This window comes from Mesoplodon densirostris, chromosome 4 (genome assembly GCF_025265405.1).
Source record: "Mesoplodon densirostris isolate mMesDen1 chromosome 4, mMesDen1 primary haplotype, whole genome shotgun sequence".
NCBI lineage: Eukaryota > Metazoa > Chordata > Mammalia > Artiodactyla > Ziphiidae > Mesoplodon > Mesoplodon densirostris.
This window is the reverse complement of record NC_082664.1, coordinates 76,280,562-76,302,458: the sequence shown is the minus strand read 5'-3', so window position 1 is coordinate 76,302,458 and position 21,897 is coordinate 76,280,562. Positions and strand designations below refer to the sequence as shown.

Genomic DNA, 21,897 nt, shown 5'->3' with positions numbered 1-21,897 from the left:
CTCTAGGGCAGCTCCCCGCCAATCTCGGTTTCTCCCATTCCTCCCCACCAAATCTTCGGGCTCCCCCAGCCCCCCGGTGCCTTTGATTTTTTTCCGCCGTCGGACGCAGGCATCTCAGATAAAGTGGATCCAGCCCTGGAGCTCCGGGGCTCCACCACTGCCCGGGTGCTCGGGCCCACGGAGAGCATAGTCACGGCCGCCGTTGTTGTCCCAGAACTCGTGGCCGCTAACGCGGTAGCGCAAGGCGAAAAGCAGGGCGCCACCAATGGGTGGCGCCGGCAGGCGGAAGGCGAAGCGGTCGGCGCGCGGCGGGGGCGGGGCCGGACCGGCGTAGGCAGCGGGCTCCTCGCGTTGGGTCCGCCAGCCGTCAGCGCTCCAGCGCACGCTCACGCGCTTCTCGTAGGCCAGGTCCAGCACGCGCGCGCTTCCGGCCACGCCCAGCGGGCCCGCCTCGGCGCGTTCCAGGCAGATTCGCTGCGCCCGCAAGCGGGCCGCGAAGCCAGGCTCGCTGGCCGGGTCCAGGGCAGCGCGCGCCTCCTGCTGGGAAAGGAGGAAAGGGGAGGAGGGAGCCCAGGAGAGGGGAGGGGAGGGGAGAAAGAGGGGGCGGGGTCAGGGCGAGGCATGGGACCAATCGGAGGCCGACCCCGGCGTCCGGGCAGTCAGAGGGGAGCCCAGCTGGGAGAGTGGCCTAGAGCCACCTGCCAATGGGGACACCAAAAGGGATGAGCAAGAGCAAGTACAGGGTTCGGGGTGGAGATGGGTGCTCCTAGATAAATCCACTCCCATAAACCCGCCGAGGCCAAATTGGGTAGGTCCCGGGGAAGGGGCGTACCTCTGCCGCCTACCTGGAGACCTCGGGCGCGGGGCTGGCACGGCGCGAAGTGGCGAAGGGCGTCCCTCTGCAGCTGGACCTGCACGTGGCGGGGTACCCGAGGCAGCTCTCCCGGGCGGAAGCGGCGCACCGCGGCCAGCTCCAGCCCAAGCGCGTCGGCGAAACGCACTCTCTTACGGGTGTCGGGGCTGCGGCTGTGGGGCACCCGGGTACCGCTGCCTCCGGCGGGCGCAGAGCGAGCCCTGCGCTCCCGACTCGGAGCGGGAGCTCGGGATCGGGCCCCGAGGCGCGTCCCGCCTTCTCCTGGCTCCTCCTCCGGCTCCTCCTCGAGGCTGGGCCGCTGGCTGCGGTAGTAGGCGCGCTCTGTCAGCGCGGCGATGAAGCTCAGGTTGCGGGGGATGTCGGTGCGGGGGGACCGCTCGTGAGACATGGCACCCCCCGCCCCGGCGGAGCCCTCCCGCAGCGCCGCCGCGCTGCCTTCCTTTCCTGTCTCCCACCCGCCTGGTGTCGGCGCAGAAGCTTCAGGCGCCCTTCGCAGTTGCGTACTCTCCTTGCTGTCACCTCCAGAATCCTCCACCTCAGCTCCCAGGGTATTTGACCATCACCTCCTGCGTCTCTCTGCTCTGAGCGTGCGCTCAGCGGCGCTCACCCTCCGGTCCCGCGGCCCTCGCCGACAGCCCTCTGACAGGTGGCTCCCCATCCAGCAGGAGGTGGGCACTCCAGCCTACAGGTCCTGAGTGAGACCACTCTGCCTTTTTTCTTTTCTTTTTTTTTTTTTAACGGCCTCAGCCTTTCGGCACGGGAAGAGTTAACGCAGGGAGTAGAGAGTAACCTTTCCTTTTCTTTTCGGGGAAGTTTCAAAAGGCCCAGCCTGTAACTTTCTCTTCAGGGCTCAACGTCTTCTTTCCCAAACCCTAGGCTCCAGGTTTGGGAGGATGATGGTAGGCGAAAACATGGGAAGGTCACGAAAGCTAGTTAGAGTCTCAAACAGAAGCTGAGATGTGGTACTCAAAAGGGTGGGTGGCCCATTTGAAAGAGTTCTGAGCTGAGAGTTGTGGAAAGACATAGTTTCTGGTCTCACCTCTGGTGCTATTTAGTTGCGTGACCTTGAGCAAGGCACAACTTCTCTGGACCTCAGTTTTCTCATCTGTAAAAAAGTGGATTAGAGTTCTGATCTCTAACCTGACTGTACGCTCTTTGACGGCAGAGGCTGTGTCTGATTCATGGTCAGTTTCATCACATAGTAGGCCCTCAAATTATTGAATGAATCATCACATATCTCTCTTGGAGCTGGGGCTGTGGGGTTCTAGTTCCAGTGGGAGCTCCAAGAAGGGCACAGAGCCGCTTTTTACTCCTTCATTTTTTTCTGTATTAGTGGGGGAAAAAATGTGAAGTTTAGTTTTTTTCTAACTTCCTCCCGATCTTATGTAGCACTTACAGTGTGCTAAGTACAGTTGTTTTACAAATACTAACTCATATAATACAGCCATCATAGGACTAAGGAGTATTATGCCTATTTTATGGATGAGAAGATTGAGGGAGAGACAGGATAGGACTCTTGCCCAGGGTCACATAAATTAATATTTGGGGAGCTGGAATTAGAAGTCAGCAGTCTTGCTCTAGAGTCTACTCTTTTATCCACTTAGTTATAAGTGGATTAAAACATTTCATGGTAATAGTTAACATTCTCAGAGCATTGAAATGGGGAATCTTAGAGTGGAAATGGAGTCTCTAAATTTAAAGCAACAGGAGTGTTTAACCATAAAATCACAAGTGACTAAGTTGGAAATAAATAGTGAGACATATGCTATCTTATTATATAATTTATTCCTGCTTGCATTTTAATTCCAGTACTAACCACAGCAATGCTGTTTAGCCAGGACTCATTTTTAAAGTGATATTGAGTTTTATTTTCTTATTTTACACATACGTATATAATCCATGGACACATTCTTTTCATATTTTAGGGTATAAAATAATGCTACAGTAACTTGTGTTACAGTCAAGCAGTTAAAAATTGTCTTCCTTGCTCTGCTAAAATATGTTATTGACAGAATAGGTAAGGTTCCATGTCAGCCTAAATGGCTCGAGGTTTTCTGGGAAAAGCTCTGTTGCCTTGTCTACGGTTTGAGATGCCATTCCTTGGCTCTGTAGTGTTGGCCTGAGAAGATCCTTGAGGTACACAGCTTTGGACCTGGTGTAATTTGTGTTGGTCCAGCAGTCTTTGTTTCTTAAACAGCCACTGCAGTGATCTTCAAACATCTGACTGGGCCTACTCAATAACTGGCCAGGGGCATCGAGTGATTTCTTCAGTCAACATTTACTGAGGGTCTATTAGGGTGTTAGGACATAAAAGTGAATAAAATTCAGTGCCTGCTCTCACCGAGCTTATAAATAAATGGGTGGGCAGACAGAAATCTATTCGGATCCTGTGACAAAAGTGTTATTTCAAGTAAATGTCTTAGAAGAAATCAGGACTGCAAATGAAGGACTAGGCTAGATTATTCTATAAAAAAGAAGGCAAACTTGGGACTTCCCTGGTGGTCTAGTGCTAAAGAATCCGCCATCCAATGCAGGGGACGTGGGTTCGATCCCTGGCTGAGGAACTAAGATCCCACCTGCCGCGGGGCAACTAAGCCCACGTGCCACAACTACTGAGCTCACGCACCTCAGTGAAAGAGCCACGTGCCGAAAACTACAGAGCCCACCTGCCCACGTGCCCTGGAGGCCGCGCAGCACAACTAGATAGAGAAAAAACCCGCACGCCACAACTAGAGAGAGAAAACCCGCATGCCACAACTAGAGAGAAGCCCGTGCACTGCAATGAAGAGCCCACGCCACAAGGAAAGATCCTGCGTGCCTCAACTAAGACCCGACGCAGCCAAAAAAATAAAGAAAATAAATAAATAAAATTACATTAAAAAAAAAAGAAGAAGAAGAAGAAAGCAATCTTGCTGGTGGCAGCTGGAATGATCAGCCCAAGGACAAAGAAGAAATGAGGATGGTTGAAATGATACAGTCATAAAGGAGTGGAATCGGTGGTATGTTCAGAATATTGGGGAGAACTGAGTCTGGGTTTGCAAATGATGTGGATTCAGTTTGGCCTTGTAAATGGCATGATAACAGCATTGATTACCTGAAGCAAAGAGGGACCTTGAAACAATACAGTGTTAAAGTTAAGACAAACTTTCAAATCAGAATCAGGTTGAGGCCCATCTTCTCAGTATGTGGCTTTGGGCAAATTATGTAACCTCTCCAAGCCTCACTTTCCTCATCCATAGAATGAGGATAACACAACATAAGGATTGGTGTGAAGATAAAATATCAAGTGTGTAAAGAAAGCACTTAGTACCTAATATGTCTTCAAAATGTGTTAGTCATCACCATCTTTACAGAAAAGACCTTTCTTCTCTAGTTACCATAGAGGCAGATGGGAATACCAAGGCTTGGACTGGAGGTAGAAGCAAAGGGAACCAGCATGGAAGGAAAATTGGGTTACCTCTTTCGGCCTTTGGTTGGAGAGCGCTCCAAATGGAGCTGAAGGAAGTGCCAGCTGCAAGAGCTGGTGGGCCCCAATCAGAATGCCTGAGGGTGCCCTCGTGTGGATCAGCTGTGGTCAGATGGCTTCACACCCTGTGTAAACATACTGCCTTGTATAAATGATAGACATTCATGTATGTGCATATATATATATGTAATCTGAAAGGATAAACATCAACCTTGACATTGGCAACCTCCAGGAAGGGAGGTGGAATTGGGGGAAGGGCAGAGGGAGGGGGATTGAGGACTTGTATTTTTTTTCTCTACACTTCCATATTATTTGACTTTTTCATAATGAGAATAAGTTCATGTGTTGGCTAGAAAGAACTAAAGAAGAAACCAATCTAATTACACACACAAAAAAAGAAGAAGAAGATAAAGAAAAGTTACCTGCAGAAACTGCTTGCGATCCAAGTCCTGACTCCCTGATGCTTGGCTAAAGCCCCAGCTCACGTAGAGACCACTGGGTTAAAGGTTCTGGAGAAAAGAGGAAGTGAAGTGTTTGGTGTCTGTGTCACGTCTGCTAGTCCCACAGGATGAGGCACCTGGCAGGCAGTTCCCACCGGAATGGGAACTGCTCCTCTTTTCTGGGCACCCATTCCAGGGCTGGAAAAGTTCAACAAGTGCATGGAACGTCAGAGACCTTCTGGAAATGCTGAATTTGCTCCAAGGTTTCCTGAGCCTCAGCCGGCTTCTCTGGGTAGCCTCCAGGGTCAGGAGCCCCGTCCGGCTCTCCATGCCCTCCTGGCCCTGCTCTTCCTGGCCTCCAGCGGCCCTCTCTCTTCCTGAGTTGTGGCCCTTCCCAAGCCTGCGTCCCAGCCCCGCCCCTCTCTCTGGACGCATCTCTGGGCCCCATCATCACCCGGCGCCGGGCCCTCCCTCCCGCCCCCCCTTTCTCCTCCCTCCTTCCTTCCCTCCCTTCCTCCCTCTCTCCCTCCCTCCCAGCTCCTGCACCAGGAAACAGCCGGATCCTGGCAGCGGCCTGACCCGTGAGATCCCTAACCTGGCAGGCAGGCGGGGTTGGAGACCGGCTGAGGGTGGGGGTGAGGGAGGAGCTGGGCCTTTGGGCTGCACTGGGGGGAGCGGGAGTAGAGATGGTGTCGGCAGGAAGCCCTTGGCCCTGGGTTTCCCGGGAGGACAGTCATTAAACATGGATTCGGCCACACAGCTGGTAGAGCGTTGGGGGCAGGGGCCTGGTCCCGGGAGCTGCAACCCCAGCCCTTCTCAGCTCAGACCCTGATCCCTGGTCTTCCCCACCTAGCTCTGATCTCCCCCTCCCCTTCCCAGGGCTCCACGCTGGGCAGGAGGATGAAAGGCCCCAGCTGGGGGCTCCTTGCCACCAGCGCTGGGTCCTAAGAGCTGCCATCCAGGCTGGGTGAGTGTCCCCTTCCTTCTCTGTCCCGGGCAACCCTTTGCTTCTCCCCCTTTCCCTTCAGCCCCTGTCTCCTCGCCCATCTTGTGCCTCTGCCAGCATCTTCACATCTTGCCTCTGGGGAGGTCCTAAGCCCCTTCCTCTAGCCAAAAAGGTGTGTACTGTGGCGGGGTTGGTGGGGGAGGTGTAGAGGTGTCATAGAGCTGTTGTTGTCTTGTTATGAAAAGAATCTGAAGTATTTTAGGTGAAATTTACTTGTTTTACATTTAATTTGGCATATTATGAATTTGAGGGCCAGCCCCTCATGCCCTGGCCCTGCACCATGGCCTAATTTCCTTGTTCTTACTCTTCCCGGCCCAGTGGTTTCTGAGATTTCCCCTCACCTCCCTCCCTGTCTCATGGGCTGGCCAAACCTGAAATGCCTCCTTCTGGGTTGCCTCCTCCATATATTCATGCCAGTCTTTTGTGTTTGACTCCTACAGCTACCCGGATGGCGACCCCAGCCTCGGCCCCAGACACACGGGCTCTAGTGGCAGACTTTGTAGGCTATAAGCTGAGGCAGAAGGGTTATGTTTGTGGAGCTGGCCCCGGGGAGGGCCCAGCAGCTGACCCGCTGCACCAAGCCATGCGGGCAGCTGGAGATGAGTTCGAGACCCGCTTCCGGCGCACCTTCTCGGATCTGGCAGCTCAGCTGCATGTGACCCCGGGCTCGGCCCAGCAACGCTTCACCCAGGTCTCTGATGAACTCTTCCAAGGGGGCCCCAACTGGGGCCGCCTTGTGGCTTTCTTTGTCTTTGGAGCCGCGCTGTGTGCTGAGAGTGTCAACAAGGAGATGGAGCCACTTGTGGGACAAGTGCAGGAGTGGATGGTGGCCTACCTGGAGACGCGGCTGGCCGACTGGATCCACAGCAGCGGGGGCTGGGTAAGAAACTTCTCCATTGCTGCCCTGAATATCCCTCTGAAAAGTCGGTCTCCAGGGAGAAGACGGGGGCTCTGGCTGGAGCTGGGGGCGGCTGTGCTGGGAATGAGGCGCAGGGGCTGAGTCTCCCTGTTTGGGTGGAATCAGATGCCCTCACTATGGGTATCACTGGACTCTGCACTCCAGGGCTGCCATGCAGTCATCACTGGGTGGGCTCATGGTCCAAAGCAGAGGACAGAATATACAGTAGACAGTGTAGTGCCTGCAGAGAAATGGCATCCAGCCATCAGAAATTTTTTACACCTGAGTACATGGCATGGGGGGGTCAGGGATCAGGGATGGGTGGTGGTCAAGGCAACCCTTGGCAAAGGATGCCAGTTCTGAGCAGCATTTTTGGCCAGGGAAAGGATGGGATTCAGTTGACGTAGAGAAGGGCAAATGAGCCAGACGCTCAGGGGGCATCAGAGGGGCTGTCGGCCAGGAGCTTCGGCCAGAGAGGAGCTGGGGGTGGGGTAGTGCTTGCAGTGGATGGAACTGGAACTCTCCCTCTCCTCTTTTCTCCACTCGTTCCTCTCCTGATATCCCTTTCTCCTTCTTTCTCTCCTACTTCCCTTCTCTCCCACAGGCGGAGTTCACAGCTCTATACGGGGACGGGGCCCTGGAGGAGGCGCGGCGTCTGCGGGAGGGGAACTGGGCCTCAGTGAGGACAGTGCTGACGGGGGCCGTGGCACTGGGGGCCCTGGTAACTGTAGGGGCCTTTTTTGCCAGCAAGTGAGAAAGACCAGGGCCAGGTGGGGCGAGGTGTGGCTGGGGGACAGGAGAGCAGGAACAGAGCAGAGGGATGCCCTTGGAAGAAGTGGGGGAAAGGATGGGCATGGAACGGGGATGGGAAGGGGCAAGGTAGCGTGCAAGAGAGCTGAGTGTGCCAGGCAGGCGGTTGAAAGAGTGAACTGGAGCTATTGCGGAATGTATTGGGAAAGTCAGGAGATGGAGTCATTCCAGGGTTGGGGGGAGGTGGGAGGGATCATGCCTAGAGGTGTAGGCACATGAAACTCTACCTAGAGCTTGATTCGCAGCCCCGAGGAAGGTGGACTTGCATAAGGGGTTGGTGTCTCCTTTGAATGAGTGAGATTTGGGGCAAACACAGAAGGAACATCCCTTTGGAATGGGAGCTTGGGGTTCTCAGGGGATAGGGAGAGGTGGCTGTGACCATGGGCTGCTGGGACATGCGTGTGCATGTGCACGGGTGCTCGTGTGCATGCTGGGCTGCTTGTCTAATCTGGTGGCAGTGGGGTTCCTCGAGGAGAAAACATTCCCTCTTGCAGTGGTGAGAACAAGGGGCGGCTCTCTGTCCCTCCTCCCAACGTCCCCTCCCCTCTCCCCTTGTCCTGCTGCCTCAAGGCCGAGGGAGAAACACTGTATCCAGACTGAGGGCTCTGGCCGCTTTTCTGCAGCAAGTCGTCAGCAGGGCTTTGGAGAGAAGAGCAGTTCCGTAGCTGGCCTTGTTCCTTCATTGTCCCCCTTCCTTGTGCATCGCGCACTTGCTGCTGCCTCCTGGGCTCTGACAGAAAGGCAGGGCTGCGGAGCCGGCGGGGGATGGAGGCTGCGGGAGCGGGAGCCGCCTGCTGCCTCCTCTCCCACTGGGGCACACTGGTGCCTAAATTGTTCCCTATCTCTGGGACCTTTTGTACCCAAACTTAAACTCTAAATTGGGGCTCTTACTGATTTTCCTTTGGAGTGTGTGGACGTAAATGCAGATCTGGAATACAGTCTGGGTCCTGCACTGTGTCTCGGAGAGACTGTTGATGTCTTGAGAGGAACATTCCAGCTCTGAACCCCATGAATGTGAGGGTGACGTGTACTCCGTGACTGGCCTATTCCATGTGGTGGGCTTTGGTGCTGCTTTATTAAGGGCCAGGTGTCTGGGTTCCACAGTACCTCCCAGGACCTAGAAACATGGATATTTTCTTGGAAGCCACGCTGTTTGCATGGGTTTTAATTTGTACCTCAGAGTCTGAGGATGTTAACTTTAGAGCTCCCTGTCCTCTAGAACAGATTCAGATGACAGCTTTTTCTTTTGAGAAAGACATGATTTCACTCCAGATGTATGCCCTGAGCCAGACCTCACTGCTGCACTTTCCTAGGTGCTAAAATTGCTGCTCTCCAATGCTGACTTCTTCTGACACAGTGCTCTAGAACCCTGCCCTTGATCCTGAGCACTGACCAGCTTAGCTAGACCACGGTTGACTCTTGGAGATTTTCACTTGGTCCCAGAATGTGGCAACATAGTTGTACTCACTAGAATGTGGGACCAAAATTGGCCTCAGGTGTTTAGCTCAGACTTTTGCTTTTGAGAGAGGGCTGCACTTTTTAACGCTATTTATAGGGGAGGTGGTGGACTGCATGGGCCACTTGGTCTGTTGTGAGTATGCTGGTACCAGGCGCTCAGAGCCAGTCTGTGGCAGGCAGTTGGGGTGGGGGGGTCTCTGACTTGCTCAGGACAAACTAGGCCAGTGGTTTTCCAACTGCTTGGCAGAGCCCCGAAGTTTCCTAGGGGTTGCCTCAGGAGTCCTTGGGGGAGATGAGGCGGGGGCACTGAGCAGGCCAGGCGACTTGCCCTCAAACAGAACAGCTCCCCTGTAGCTGTCTTACATATCGGGGTTCAGGGTAAGATTTTATTTGCATTAAGGGGTTTGCTGCTGAAAAACAAAGTTGGAAAACCACTGACTAGACCGTCAGCTCCAAATTGGAGCCTGTGCTCCCCCAGGTTTGGGTCAGACTCTTCCCCCTACCCTCTACCACAGGACGCCTAGCCCTGGTAGCTCTCCTGGGGACCTTTAGCAAACAGAGGTAGCACAGACCGTGGTCAGGTTACCAAAAAGCCCGGCTCTGAGGCCTTCACACCTGGGTGGAAGGAGAGGCTGTTTTCTGAAAGGGTAAAAGGGCTTGGTCTGGATTCCCGGAAGCATAGCTTGGATGGGACCACAGAGGGCAGTTTTGACCTGTCCTGCCCTTCTGAGCTTGAGGGGGAATGGAAACCCCAGAGACTCTTCTGTCAGGGAAAACTAGCGACTCTCTTCTAGAGCCATATAGTTCCTTGGGATTAGCTCTTGGCCAAGAAGGCTGAGTATGGCTCCCAATTTTTAAATCCATTTCATTTTTTTAAAAATAAGGGAAATAAATCTTATTGCCATTTTTCAGAGATTAAATAGGTGGAGAGGGTGTTTCTTGCTCTCCAGAGCCCAAAGGGACAAATAGGGACTTTGCTTAGGCCAAGGAAGGAGCAGAGGTAGGGCAACTAGGTCCTGCACTTATTAATCCCACTCCCCACTTATTCTAGGGCATACACTATTTTACTTTTTTAAAATCATAAAGCGGCGGGAGAACAGATTTGGTTAGTTTAGAAGAAAAGAAAAAGCTCTATAAATATAAATATATATTCCTGTATTTTTATTTAATAATTTATAAATACCAAGTTCATTTGACTTTTATTTTTGTGTAATATGTAATGGTCGTATTAAAAAAAATAAATAAAACCCAGAAGTTTAATGAGAAGGACTGAGCAGGGTTTGTGACTTCTATACTGTATAGCCTGGGGTCAGGACATTTCTTGATCTAAGCATCTCATCATGACCTTGTTAAGGCCATGAATTAGATTAACAGGGATTTGGGAAAGTATTGAGATAAAAAAGTTTAAAAAAAAAAAAAAAAGGAGGGAATTCCCCAGCGGTCTAGTGGTTAGGACTCTGTGCTTTCACTGCCGAGGGCCCGGGTTCGATCCCTGGTCAGGGAACTAAGATCCCACAAGCTGCGCCATGCAGCCAAAAAAAAAAAAAGAAAGAAAAAAGAAAATCAGAGTTGTTCTCCCATCCCCCCATCCTAGCCAAATGCCCAAAGCCAAGAACTCCATCTGTGCCAACCCAAGCATTGAGAGGGTGTGTGTATATGGTACTCTGGAATGGCCACAACAAAACCCAAAACAAAACAAACAAAACCTACCAAAAATCTTTATGATGTAATCAAGTCCCCTGTTGTGGTTCAGCCGCTAAATCAGAAGTATGTGATAATGAGCATTTCTCCTCAATATCCTGCTGCCTACTTCAGACTTAAAATAAGTCTGGCAAAAATGGAGCCCTTGCTTACTTTCCTGCTCCCCTGAGACATTTGGTTTCAGCCATTGTAATGCAAACTGTTAAACTGGATGGGATCTACAGGAATTGTTCAGCCCATCCCTCTGTACTTCTAGTCTAGGACCACATCAAAATCATGTCTGACAGGAGTAGTGATCTTAATTTTAAATTACAAGTGGGAGTTTCTAGTCTTTCTATAATCCAATGCAATATAATGGTATTTGGGTTTATGTATTAAATTGTAGTGAGAAATACACTGCTTAGAGGAATCCAGTGTTGTATTTCTATTCTCTCTATATAGAAAAATCTACGGGACAAGCCATGTTAAAATCAGACAGTGGCTTGGTGAACATGGCTCTAGGGAAAAGGGAATTAGATGCTCTTAATAGTTAATATCGTCAGGCTATGATAGCTAGTGTATTTATCCCTACTGCAGTTTGACTGGTTTATAGTTTACCTAATTCCAAAAAGCATTTGCAGCATCTTACTATAATACACAAAAGACAAAACAATAGGAAAATATAGATTTTTAAAGTAAGGGTAAAGGGAAAATTGAAATATTATAATAAAATGACAGCAAAAAGGAAAACTAACACAGAAAAGCATTCTATAAGCAGTATTCCCAAATACTAAAGGTAGGCTATGAATTCAACTCTGAGCTTCTTGGCAGCTAAAGAAAATTGGAAAACACAATGAGATTCACATCCCTCCTAGGATTTATAAAACCTTTCAGTTCCTCAAGGTAGGCAAAAAGTTTTGTGGCTCTTCTGAGAATACACTGAGTGATATAGTGGACACCAGACTCTATAACACCTGACAGCAAATATGATGTTGAGTTTTACACTACCGTTTCTTGCAGAAACACCAAATGGGGGATTCAGCAGGTCCTAAGCTTGTTCTATCAGGATCGTCACAGTTTAGCTCAAATATGCCCTATGATGCCACAGTTTAAAATAGGGCTAAATTTCAGACTATCTAAATGGACAGATGGATTGTTTATTCTTCAGACAGTTCTCTGTGAATGTTATTTCTCCAAATGATACTTTTGATAAAAATTGGGCAACATTTAGTTACACTTTCTAGCAAATGGATGGATTATAAATATTCTGTGTTTTTAGTTGAGAGCAGATCCTTTGAAAACTTTAAAAGCTGCCTTAAATGTGGATACAGGTGAGATACAAATAAATTAACAATATTTTTAAAATCAACCAGAAAACATAATATAATGGAATGCTATCTAGTTTTTTATTCATTCAGTCATTCATTCATTCAGCAAATATTCAAGCATCTTAGGTGTGCTGAGGACAATTCTAGGCACTGAGGTAGAGAAGTGAACAAATAGGCACAAATTTCTGCCTTCACGTTACTTTCATTCTAGTAATGGAAACAAACAAAAGCTAAATACCTACCTACCTACATAAATAAATTTCACAACATTCATTAACATAACATTTCGTGTTAGGTGCCAAATGCTATGGAGAAAAATAATTCATTAGGGCGGGATTGGGAAGGTGTATGTATAGGTTTCAATGTTAAATAGAGTGAGTGGGGAAGGCCTCATTTCTAAGGTAACTTCTGAGTAAAGTCATGAAAAATGAAATTGGAAAAATATTTTTATTGACATGGAAAAATATTTCTGTTATCTTATTAGGTAAAAAAGAAAATAGATTAGAAAACAGAATATATGGTATGATCCCATTTTGCTAAAAAAAATATGTATATACACACACATATATATACCTCTATATGTATTTGTGTATTGAAAGCTTCAGGAAGGGTATATGCCAAAATATCATTAGTGATTATCTCTGGGTGGTGGATTTTATGGGTGATTTTTTCTTTTTGCTATCAGTATTTTAGGATTTTTTTATAAGGAACATATAAAAAAGAAGTTTTTCAGGTACAAAGTTTTCTAAAAGTTAACCAAGCAGAATGGAAATTAAGCAGCCCAAGAGAGGCTCCTTCTCACTTAAATGGCCACCCCACTTCCATGCAAGGTTGGACCTAGGGAGTTAAGGTAGGTTGGGCCAGACTTTGCATTAGAAAGTAATTGGAGTTGGCTCCAAAACAGAGGTAAGTAAATGATCAAGGCTCCAAGGTTCTGTGTCAACATTGTCCAATAGAAATATAATGCAAGTCATGTAAAGCAACTATACTCCAATCAAAGATTTTAAAAAGTCAAAAAATATATATATAATGCAAGACATATGTAGTTTTACGTTTTTTAGTAGCCTCATTAAAAAAACCAAAAAGAAACAGGTAAAACTAATTTTAATAGTATTTTTTTAAACCCAGTATATAAAGACTACTATAATTTCAATCTGTAATTAATACTTAACAATTATTAAGTTATTTTACATAAGTATCTTTTTCATCCTGAGTCTTTGAAATTCCGTGTATATCTGACACTTCCAGCACATCTCAATTCAGAGCACCATTCACATTTCAAGTGCTCAGTAGCCACGTGTGATGAGTGGCTACCATATTAAATAATGTACTTCTAGATTAGAGGGAATTATTGCAGCCAGTGAAGGTAAAATTTCCAAAGCAGGAGTTAAAAATGGGGATGAAACTATTAGGAAGCCAAGTATTTATATGTTTAGTGAGAAAACTTTTCCCTTCTGGACAGAACTGGACATGCCCTCATCCATTTTTACTGATTTAATTCTCCTTTTCTCAACTCGACAGATCATTCACTTTTGTTAACACACTTTTCCTTCTTCTAGGGCAAAACATCACTGAGTTTCAGTTTTTCCAAAACTCCATGGCCCTCTATTGATAGGTTATTACTGAAGGAAAAGTATACTTACTTTGATGTTCTCTATGCCTCAACAACAGGCAGGATATAAACTTATTACAGAAGATCGTCCATTCAGTTAACATTTATTGAGCACACAGTGATAGCCAATGGCAATACAAATATAATTAAGAAGGTGTCCCTGCCTTATACACTTTCAGTCTAATAGGGAAGTATATTACAGATCACCATTCAAGTATCTCTTTAAAATGTGTTTGTAAAAGTAATCATGCTTATTAGAGTAAGTTCGGAAGCTGGAGTGTTTTTTTTTAATTTTAAATAAAAATAATATACGATATTGTGGGAAAAATCATAGAACATAGAAAATTATAAAGAAGATCAATCATAATAAGCCTACTACCCAGAGAGAATCACTATTAGCATTTTGGTATATTTCTTTTCCTTCAGTTGTCTGTGCTTATATTTTATGATCATACTGTATATACAATTTTGTACACTGCAATTCTGCTTACCATTATATTGCAAGCATTGTCCTTGTCATTAAAAATGTTTTGAAGACATAATGACTATATAAAATTACATATATGTGTGTATAACAATTTTCCTGAAAAGTGCCCACTTGGACAATCAAGTTGTTTACATTTTTTTTTCACTTTGATGAACATCTTTATTCTCAGATGTTTACCTAGGTTTTAGATTATTTCTTTAGAACAGATTATAAGAAATACAATTACTGTGTTAAGAATCTCAACATTTTAAAAACTTTTGTTGCATATTGCCAAAGAACAGATTGTACTGGTTCTTATTCCTTTTCTTCTCCAATGCCCAAGTTGTTTTTTTAAAAAATCAGATATACATAATTTTAATCATACTTTATATACAATTTTACATCCTACTTCTTTGGCCTAACAAAAAATATTTTTATAAGTTACCACACACTATGTGTAAACCTTTTTGTAAAAAAAACAGGCGCATAAAAAAATAAAAATAGGTGCATAATAATCTTGTGATGTAATTATAGTTTGCCTAAACATTTATCTCTTATTGGAATTTAGTCTTTTTCCAGCTTCAGCATTGTACGTAATGTTATCTTTGTGTATTAAAACAGACCTTATAGAAATTTTGATCTGAGCTTTGAAATCTGCTTTTGGATTCCCTGCTCACTTCTAATTAGTTATGACTTTGGGGAGTTACTTCATTCTTTCCTCATCCCTAAAAAAGGTTATGGTTTTGGGACTATTTGCTTCATAATGTTGTTATGAGAGTTCAATGAGATAACATAACAAGGAGTCTAGGATGCTGCCTGTTACAAAATCAAGTGCTCAACAAAACTGGGGTTCAAAGGCATTATTTTAAAAATCACATTGCCCTTAGTTGGCTTTCTTAGTTTAAATTAGGTATCTATAAACATCCAAGTCTTGATTTGGTTAAAATCAGTAGAAAAGATTTTTCTTCCAGCAAACTCACAGTCTTTTAGAGCTTGTCTGCGATGCTCAACTTAGTTCTCCCAGACCACTGAAGCTGAGATGGCTGATGAAGTAATTTTCAGTGAAAATTTAAGCAACTGTGACTCTGCTCCAAGTTCTCCTGTTCCTGAGGTAAGGATTTGTGTGAAAAAATGAGGGTGAGGGGAAGAGTGGGGTATACTGTGAAGCTTTTGACTTTTGGTTTGCTAGCAGGAATCTCCTCTTGTTCAAATCCCTCTACCCAAGTCATGTACATCCTCTCCAGGTTGTTTGAGTAACTATTTGGTTGGGCTCATGTGAATCTGGCTCTCAAACCATAGCTTGGTCTGGCTGCAACTATCCCTCTTGCAAACTTAGCACTGCCGTTCCTTCCTTTTTAATAAATATGTAGTATCACCACTAAACTATGGCAACCCTGCTTTCCAGGGCTAGGTCTCATTGGTATCTGAGTGCAACGGTGAGGTGGAATTCCTCTGGGGTCTGAAGGAGGGTCTGGGAAAGCGTTGTATACGAAGGGTGGCACCCAGATCCCCAGTCAATGTATCCTTTGGTCAACAAACATTTATTTGGATACTTACTATGTGCTAGGCATATTGCCCCACGGTGGAGATGCAAATGTAGAAAGAATCCAGCCTCTCATCTCCAAGCTCTCACAAGCTCTAGTTAGGAAAGGAAGCACAAAATGATTAAGTGCACAGTGGAGGTAGGCCCGCCTGTCATGGGAGAGGAGGGGAGGCCAGTTAGTGGAATGCTTCACAGGGGAGGTGATGATGGGGTTTGCAGTGGTCTGGCTGAAGAAGGACTGCACGTACAGAGGCACAGACCTGGGTGCAGATACACCCACTGGAATGAAGAGTGTGGAAACAACATTCACGAAGTAGCCTGGTCTGGAGGTCTCCAAGGCCTCAGTAAGGAGTTTTGAGAGTTAACCCGGCCAGTATGGATTGGAGTGGGGACCCACTGGAAGCTGACCCATTAAGCGGCTGCAGCAAACAGTCCAAGCAAGAGAAGAAATGAAACTGGGGCATGAGCAGAATGCTTGGAAAGTATGCCTGTGCAGGAAGACAGCACATACAGGGCTCATGACTAGTACTGGAGTGAGGATTCCTCCCTGCTTTCTGGTTTGGGGAGACCTGGTGGACGCTGGTGCCAATAACCTGGGTGGGAAAGATAAGCTCCTTCCTAGAGAGCGCCATTCAGAACCCTCCATTTCCAGCAACATCCCATCTACTGGTGCATTCCTGGTAGAAGACGAGTGTCCAGAAACCGCCACAGTATTTCCGGCCTCTGCCTTACAAGAGCTCACGAGTTGGCAAACAGCAGCATCAAGATGGCGGCCTCCTAAAGACCAGTCATGTGACCTCAGCTTTCACTGGGAGCCAGTCCGTCCGTTCGGGGGCAAGGTTCACCTGTCACGAAACGGGTGTCAGCCCTTCGAATCTCGCGAGCCAATCGGCATCTGAGGCTGGGCCACTTCGGCGAGGCGATCGGAAGATTGGTCCTTTCCACTCGCCTTGCCAGCGGCCAATCACCGAGCGCCATACTTCGCGGACCCGCCCTTAGGCGGGAGAGAAGCAGGAATGTCTCACAGCTAGGCGGTATTGTTACCTAAGGACTTGAGAGGAGGTGGGACGTGTGTTGATTGACCGACCGATTTCTCCTACCGGGATTTGAGGATTTGGCGCAATCCCCCCGCCTTAGGGGTGGGGTCTTATTTGATTGCCAAGTAATGTTCCCCAATGGAGTCCTAGTTCGTGGTGACGGGCAGGCTGCTTGACTAATGACTCCTCGGCGTGGCCGGCGCAGCTCTCCAATCGCTGGGCGGCTGGCCCCAGTCTGAGCGGCGATGGCGGCGGCGGCGGCGGCGGCAGCAGCAGCGGGGGCTGCGGGCGGTCGGGGCTCCGGGCCGGGGCGGCGGCGCCATCTTGTGCCCGGGGCCGGTGGGGAGGCCGGGGAGGGGGCCCCGGGGGGCGCAGGGGACTACGGGAACGGCTTGGAGTCTGAGGAACTGGAGCCTGAGGAGCTGCTGCTGGAGCCCGAGCCGGAGCCCGAGCCCGAAGAGGAGCCGCCCCGGCCCCGTGCCCCCCCGGGAGCTCCGGGCCCTGGGCCTGGCTCGGGAGCCCCCGGCAGCCAGGAGGAGGAGGAGGAGCCGGGACTGGTCGAGGGTGACCCGGGGGACGGCGCCATTGAGGACCCGGTGAGGGAAGGAGGGCGAGCGAGCAGGCCGGCGAGCGGCCGGCCGTGTCACGGGAGGCCCAGAGCTCAGGCGAGCGGGAGGCGGGCGGGGGATGGGGGTGGGCGGGGAATAACGTGGCTGGGGCCGGGCTGGGGAGGCAGCCTCGACCGCCAGAAGGGGCCCAGCCGGGTTGATTCGGGCGTCATGGGTGCCTTAGTGTTGTTCTAGAGAAGGTAGCTTGGTTTTCTTTTCATTATGACCCTCGCGTGGGGCGAGAGAAATGGCCGAGCATGGCTGGGGCCGCGCGCGGAAGGAGAGCAGGGTAGAACCCCTGCGTTGGTTCCTCTTAAGCTGTTCTCCATACCCTCCCCACTCATTGTAGGAGCTGGAAGCGATCAAAGCTCGAGTCAGGGAGATGGAGGAAGAAGCTGAGAAGCTAAAGGAGCTACAGAATGAGGTAGAGAAGCAGATGAATATGAGTCCACCTCCAGGCAACGGTGAGTAACTGGCGGTTGCACGCGGAACCCGGGTACTGAGATTGGAAGGGTTATCGGAGCACGGTTTATATGGAATTAGATGCTCGGAACCTTGGAGCTGCTTGTCTGAGCAGTTACTGGGCAGTTGCTGCAGTCATAGTCCATTGTGTGTTTTTCTGACCTTTGTGAGACGGGGCCTATGTTTTGGTGATGGTAGTCTTGTGCCTCCCTTTGTCCCTGTTACAAATGTGTTGCTCTTTGTTCTTAGTCTTCCACTATCCTTTTTGGAGGTTGCCAGCTGGTATTTGACCTTCAAGTCCAATAGTTCTTCTTTCATTTGGAGACCTTTAGTTAGGAGTCCTAAGATAAAGTGCTCAGCTTCAGGGGGCTTCTCCTCTAATCCAGAAATGTCCAGCCTCAGCCGACTTAATTTTGTTCACTTTTCAAATCATTTTAACCGAAGCTACTCAATAGGGACTTGATTTGGGGGCAGGAGGGAATTCCTGTATTGTTTTCTTTGATTTTTAAGACTGTATTAATCTATTCCTTAATTTTTCAAGTATTTAGTGAGCACCTACTGCATGCTAGACTTTTCTAGGTAATGGGTACAGCAGGGAACAGAACAGACCAAAATCTTTACCTTTGCTGCTGCTTGTGGTGGTGGTAGTGGTGCATAGATTGGCGAAGTAGAAAACAAGCGTTTTTTCCCTGATCCTTTTATCTTCAAAGCTGGCCCAGTGATCATGTCCATTGAGGAGAAGATGGAGGCTGATGCCCGTTCCATCTATGTTGGCAATGTATGTACCAGAGCCTTGACTGGGGTTGGGGAAAGCTCTTAGTTTGGGGGATTATTTATTAGGAGTCTTGAAAGGAACCATTTCCAGGATAGGTGGTGGATTTAAGGGGTGGAGGGAGGGTTGGAATGAGGTGAAAGGTAACGGTGATTAGCAGAGGCTCTGGGGTTGGAAGGAAAAGAGGTTAGTTCCTTAGAGAACTAGATATTGATATGCTTTGGTGTGTATGGATGGCCCAGCGCAAAGGCTAGGCAGGGTACCTGTGGAGATGGGAGTTTGCCCTGTTACCTGTGAAATGTACCCCCGACAGGTGGACTATGGTGCAACAGCAGAAGAGCTGGAAGCACACTTTCATGGCTGTGGTTCAGTCAACCGTGTTACTATACTATGTGACAAATTTAGCGGCCATCCCAAAGGGTAAGTGGGGAAGTTGAGGTCGTTTTAGTCACACTTAAAAAATAGATAAATTATGTTTTATATTGAGCAGTAAGTAACCTAGATGTTAAAGTAAGTAGTCCATCTTTTAAGATAGGTGTTAATGTTGATACATACCAAGGATTGCACATAAAGTTGCCTTCAGGGGCCCAACAGATAACAGAGATGGGGGCTGGGTGTGGGGGGATCATGAACTATAAGGGGGGGGCACCTTCTGCTTGGCCCCCACCTTTTTCTGCCTTGCGGAAAACCAGGCCCTCTGTATCCTATCTTATAATTTTCCAAGAGTAGCTGCAAATTTTGATTAAAATCTTCCATTAAGAATTTTTTGGACAAATAATTAAAAATATGAACACACTGTACTCAAACAAAGCATGCCTGCAAGTTGGATTTGACCTGTGAGCTGCTATTTGTATCCTCAGATAAAGTGGCAATTACCCTTTTCAGGTTTGCATATATAGAGTTCTCAGACAAAGAGTCAGTGAGGACTTCCTTGGCCTTAGATGAGTCCCTATTTAGAGGAAGACAAATCAAGGTAAGCCCTGTGCCCTTTGCTGTTCTGGTTCTCTGTAAGCTCTCCAGGTTGGCTCTAAGGCATTGTGTTGTACGTGTCATTCTCAGGTCATCCCAAAACGAACCAACAGACCAGGCATCAGCACAACAGACCGGGGTTTCCCGCGAGCCCGATACCGTGCCCGGACCACCAACTACAACAGTTCCCGCTCTCGATTCTACAGTGGTTTTAACAGCAGGCCCCGGGGTCGCGTCTACAGGTCAGGATAGATGGGCTGCTCCTCTCCCCCGCCTCCCATGAGCCCTGTATGCTTCCTTCTCTCCTCATCTGAGGAACCTCCCTCTTTTACCTTCCCCTTGGTTCCGGGGACTTAGTCTCCTGCCTGTGCAGGGTGAGGAAGGTAGTTGCAGGCCAGGAGGCCAGCCTCATCTTTTTCTGGAGCAGGAATTGGTGATAAGGGCTGGATCTCTCCACCCTGTTCTGAGAGATGCTTCTCCACCCAGCCTTTTTTTCCTTGAGAGTTGATGGCAGTGAAGGTGTTTACACAGAACGCCCGGGAAGAACAGGGCCTCAGAGCAGTGAAAGCACTGTTTGGACATTTGCTACTTTTCCCAGAGTTAGGGAGGGGCTGAAGTTTGAACCTCCCTTGGAAGAAAACCAGAGGCTAGTTGATCCTCCTCAACAGCCATGTGGGAGGATGTCGAGATATTTACTCTTTAGCCAGTCTTTTGCAACTTTCTTGTTGGGCCTAGTGCGGCACCCATGTTGTTGCTTTACTTTACTTCCATTTCTTTACATTTAAATAGACAGTTTAGGCATATAGACCTTGGCTTTTCATAAGATTTACCTGTCTGCTCCCAGGAGTTAGGGAGGATCTGTTGGTGAGAGCCTCGCTTTTAAGAGCTGTGGAGAACTGGAATCTGGATAAACAATGAGTCCTTTTTCTTGCCCCTCTGTCTCAGATGCATTTCCTTATTGCCACTGTTTGGCGAGGTAATAACAGTTAATTCCCCACTCCCATTTGCCAGGTGTGTCACTATTTCTGGGATTGTGGGGGTCAGTTTTAGGACTTGGGAAACTTCTTTCCCCTCTTCCCTTCTCAATAACTGGGGCGAGGGCCCACGGGGAGGGGCTTGTACTGAACTATTTAGTGATCATGTTAACACCTAACTCTCCTTCTTTCTTCCAGGGGCCGGGCTAGAGCGACATCATGGTATTCCCCTTACTAAAAAAAAGTGTGTATTAGGAGGAGAGAGAGGAAAAAAAGAGGAAAGAAGGAAAAAAAAAAAAAAGAATTAAAAAAAAAAAAAAAGAAAAACAGAAGATGACCTTGATGGAAAAAAATATTAAAAAAAAAAAAAAGATATACTGTGGAAGGGGGGAGAATCCCATAACTAACTGCTGAGGAGGGACCTGCTTTGGGGAGTAAGGGAAGGCCCAGGGAGTGGGGCAGGGGGCTGCTCATTCACTCTGGGGATTCGCCATGGACACGTCTCAACCGCGCAAGCTGCTCCCCCTGTTTCCCTGTCCCCCTTTGCCCCCTTGCGGGCTGCTCAAGGGTAGGTGGGCATGGGTGGTAGGAGGTTTTTTTTTTACCCAGGGCTCTGGAAGGACACCAAACTGTTCTGCTTGTTACCTTCCCTCCATCTTCTCCCTAGCTTTCAGAGTCCCCTCCTGCCTGTTCCTGTCCTGCCAGGTCTACCACCCACCCCACCCCTCTTTTCTGGCTCCCTGCCCCTCCAGATTGCCTGGTGATCTGTTTTGTTTCCTTTTGTGTTTCTTTTTCTGTTTTGAGTGTCTTTCTTTGCAGGTTTCTGTAGCCGGAAGATCTCCAATCCGCTCCCAGCGGCTCCAGTGTAAATTCCCCTTTCCCCTGGGGAAATGCACTACCTTGTTTTGGGGGGTTTTGGGGTGTTTTTTGTTTTTCAGTTTTTTGTTTTGTTTTGTTTTCCTTTGCCTTTTTTTCCCTTTTGTTTGGAGGGAATGGGAGGAAGTGGGGACAGGGAGGTGGGAGGTGGATTTTGTTTATTTTTTTAGCTCATTTCCAGGGGGTGGGAGTTTTTTTTTTAATATGTGTCATGAATAAAGTTGTTTTTGAAAATAAAAAATGTTTGGCCTTTTGGGTGTATGGATCATTTATCTTCCTGTTGTCTCTTAAATCCCAGATGGCTGTTAATTCTCCTTTCTGGAAGTGCTGGTGGTGTGGAGGGGAAGTTCCCACCTAAGGAGTAGGAGTCAGAAGTACAACTAGCAGGAACATTGTGTGTTTAGCTGAGCTTGATGGGGTTTTCTGGAAAGCATGTATCCCTGACTGGCATTTGAGAGGTACATTAAATGAGCCTGGGAATATAAAGGAATGGCCAGATTAGAGTGCTCTAATAGCACTTTAGTGTGTCCTCTTGATAAAATTTATGTGCAAATGAATTATCCACGCCAACAGCCCTAGATTCTTATGTTGGGGTCTGGGTAGTCTTTTTTGTCTTCT

The 21,897-nt window shown here is 48.0% G+C and overlaps 2 protein-coding genes across 9 annotated transcripts; one reads left to right on the top strand and one right to left on the bottom strand.

Moving 5' to 3' along the window:
* Positions 1-5,156, bottom strand: PPP1R3E (protein phosphatase 1 regulatory subunit 3E). 5 transcript variants are annotated; one of them, XM_060096455.1, is made up of 4 exons: positions 4,763-5,156; positions 4,332-4,465; positions 846-2,198; positions 1-540 (listed from the first exon to the last, which is right to left on the bottom strand). In XM_060096455.1, the coding sequence occupies exons 3-4, from the start codon at positions 1,260-1,262 to the stop codon at positions 115-117; spliced, it is 843 nt and encodes a 280-aa protein (XP_059952438.1). In that variant the 5' UTR covers positions 1,263-2,198; positions 4,332-4,465; positions 4,763-5,156; the 3' UTR covers positions 1-114. The 5 variants fall into 5 exon arrangements, with proteins under 5 accessions (XP_059952438.1, XP_059952439.1, XP_059952440.1 ...); XM_060096456.1 differs by having other exon boundaries at positions 846-1,979; XM_060096457.1 differs by lacking the exon at positions 4,332-4,465 and having other exon boundaries at positions 4,763-4,849; positions 5,016-5,156.
* A 133-nt stretch (positions 5,157-5,289) lies between these two features.
* Positions 5,290-21,520, top strand: PABPN1 (poly(A) binding protein nuclear 1). Of its 4 annotated transcripts, none has more exons than XM_060096450.1 (7): positions 16,849-17,214; positions 17,576-17,690; positions 18,399-18,466; positions 18,774-18,880; positions 19,346-19,433; positions 19,520-19,671; positions 20,602-21,520. In XM_060096450.1, the coding sequence occupies exons 1-7, from the start codon at positions 16,864-16,866 to the stop codon at positions 20,639-20,641; spliced, it is 921 nt and encodes a 306-aa protein (XP_059952433.1). In that variant the 5' UTR covers positions 16,849-16,863; the 3' UTR covers positions 20,642-21,520. The 4 variants fall into 4 exon arrangements, with proteins under 4 accessions (XP_059952434.1, XP_059952435.1, XP_059952433.1 ...); XM_060096453.1 differs by lacking the exon at positions 16,849-17,214 and adding an exon at positions 17,341-17,426; XM_060096451.1 differs by lacking the exons at positions 16,849-17,214; positions 17,576-17,690; positions 18,399-18,466; ... (2 more) ...; positions 19,520-19,671; positions 20,602-21,520 and adding exons at positions 5,290-5,361; positions 5,660-5,747; positions 6,227-6,666; positions 7,289-7,522.
* The last annotated feature ends 377 nt before the right edge of the window (positions 21,521-21,897 follow it).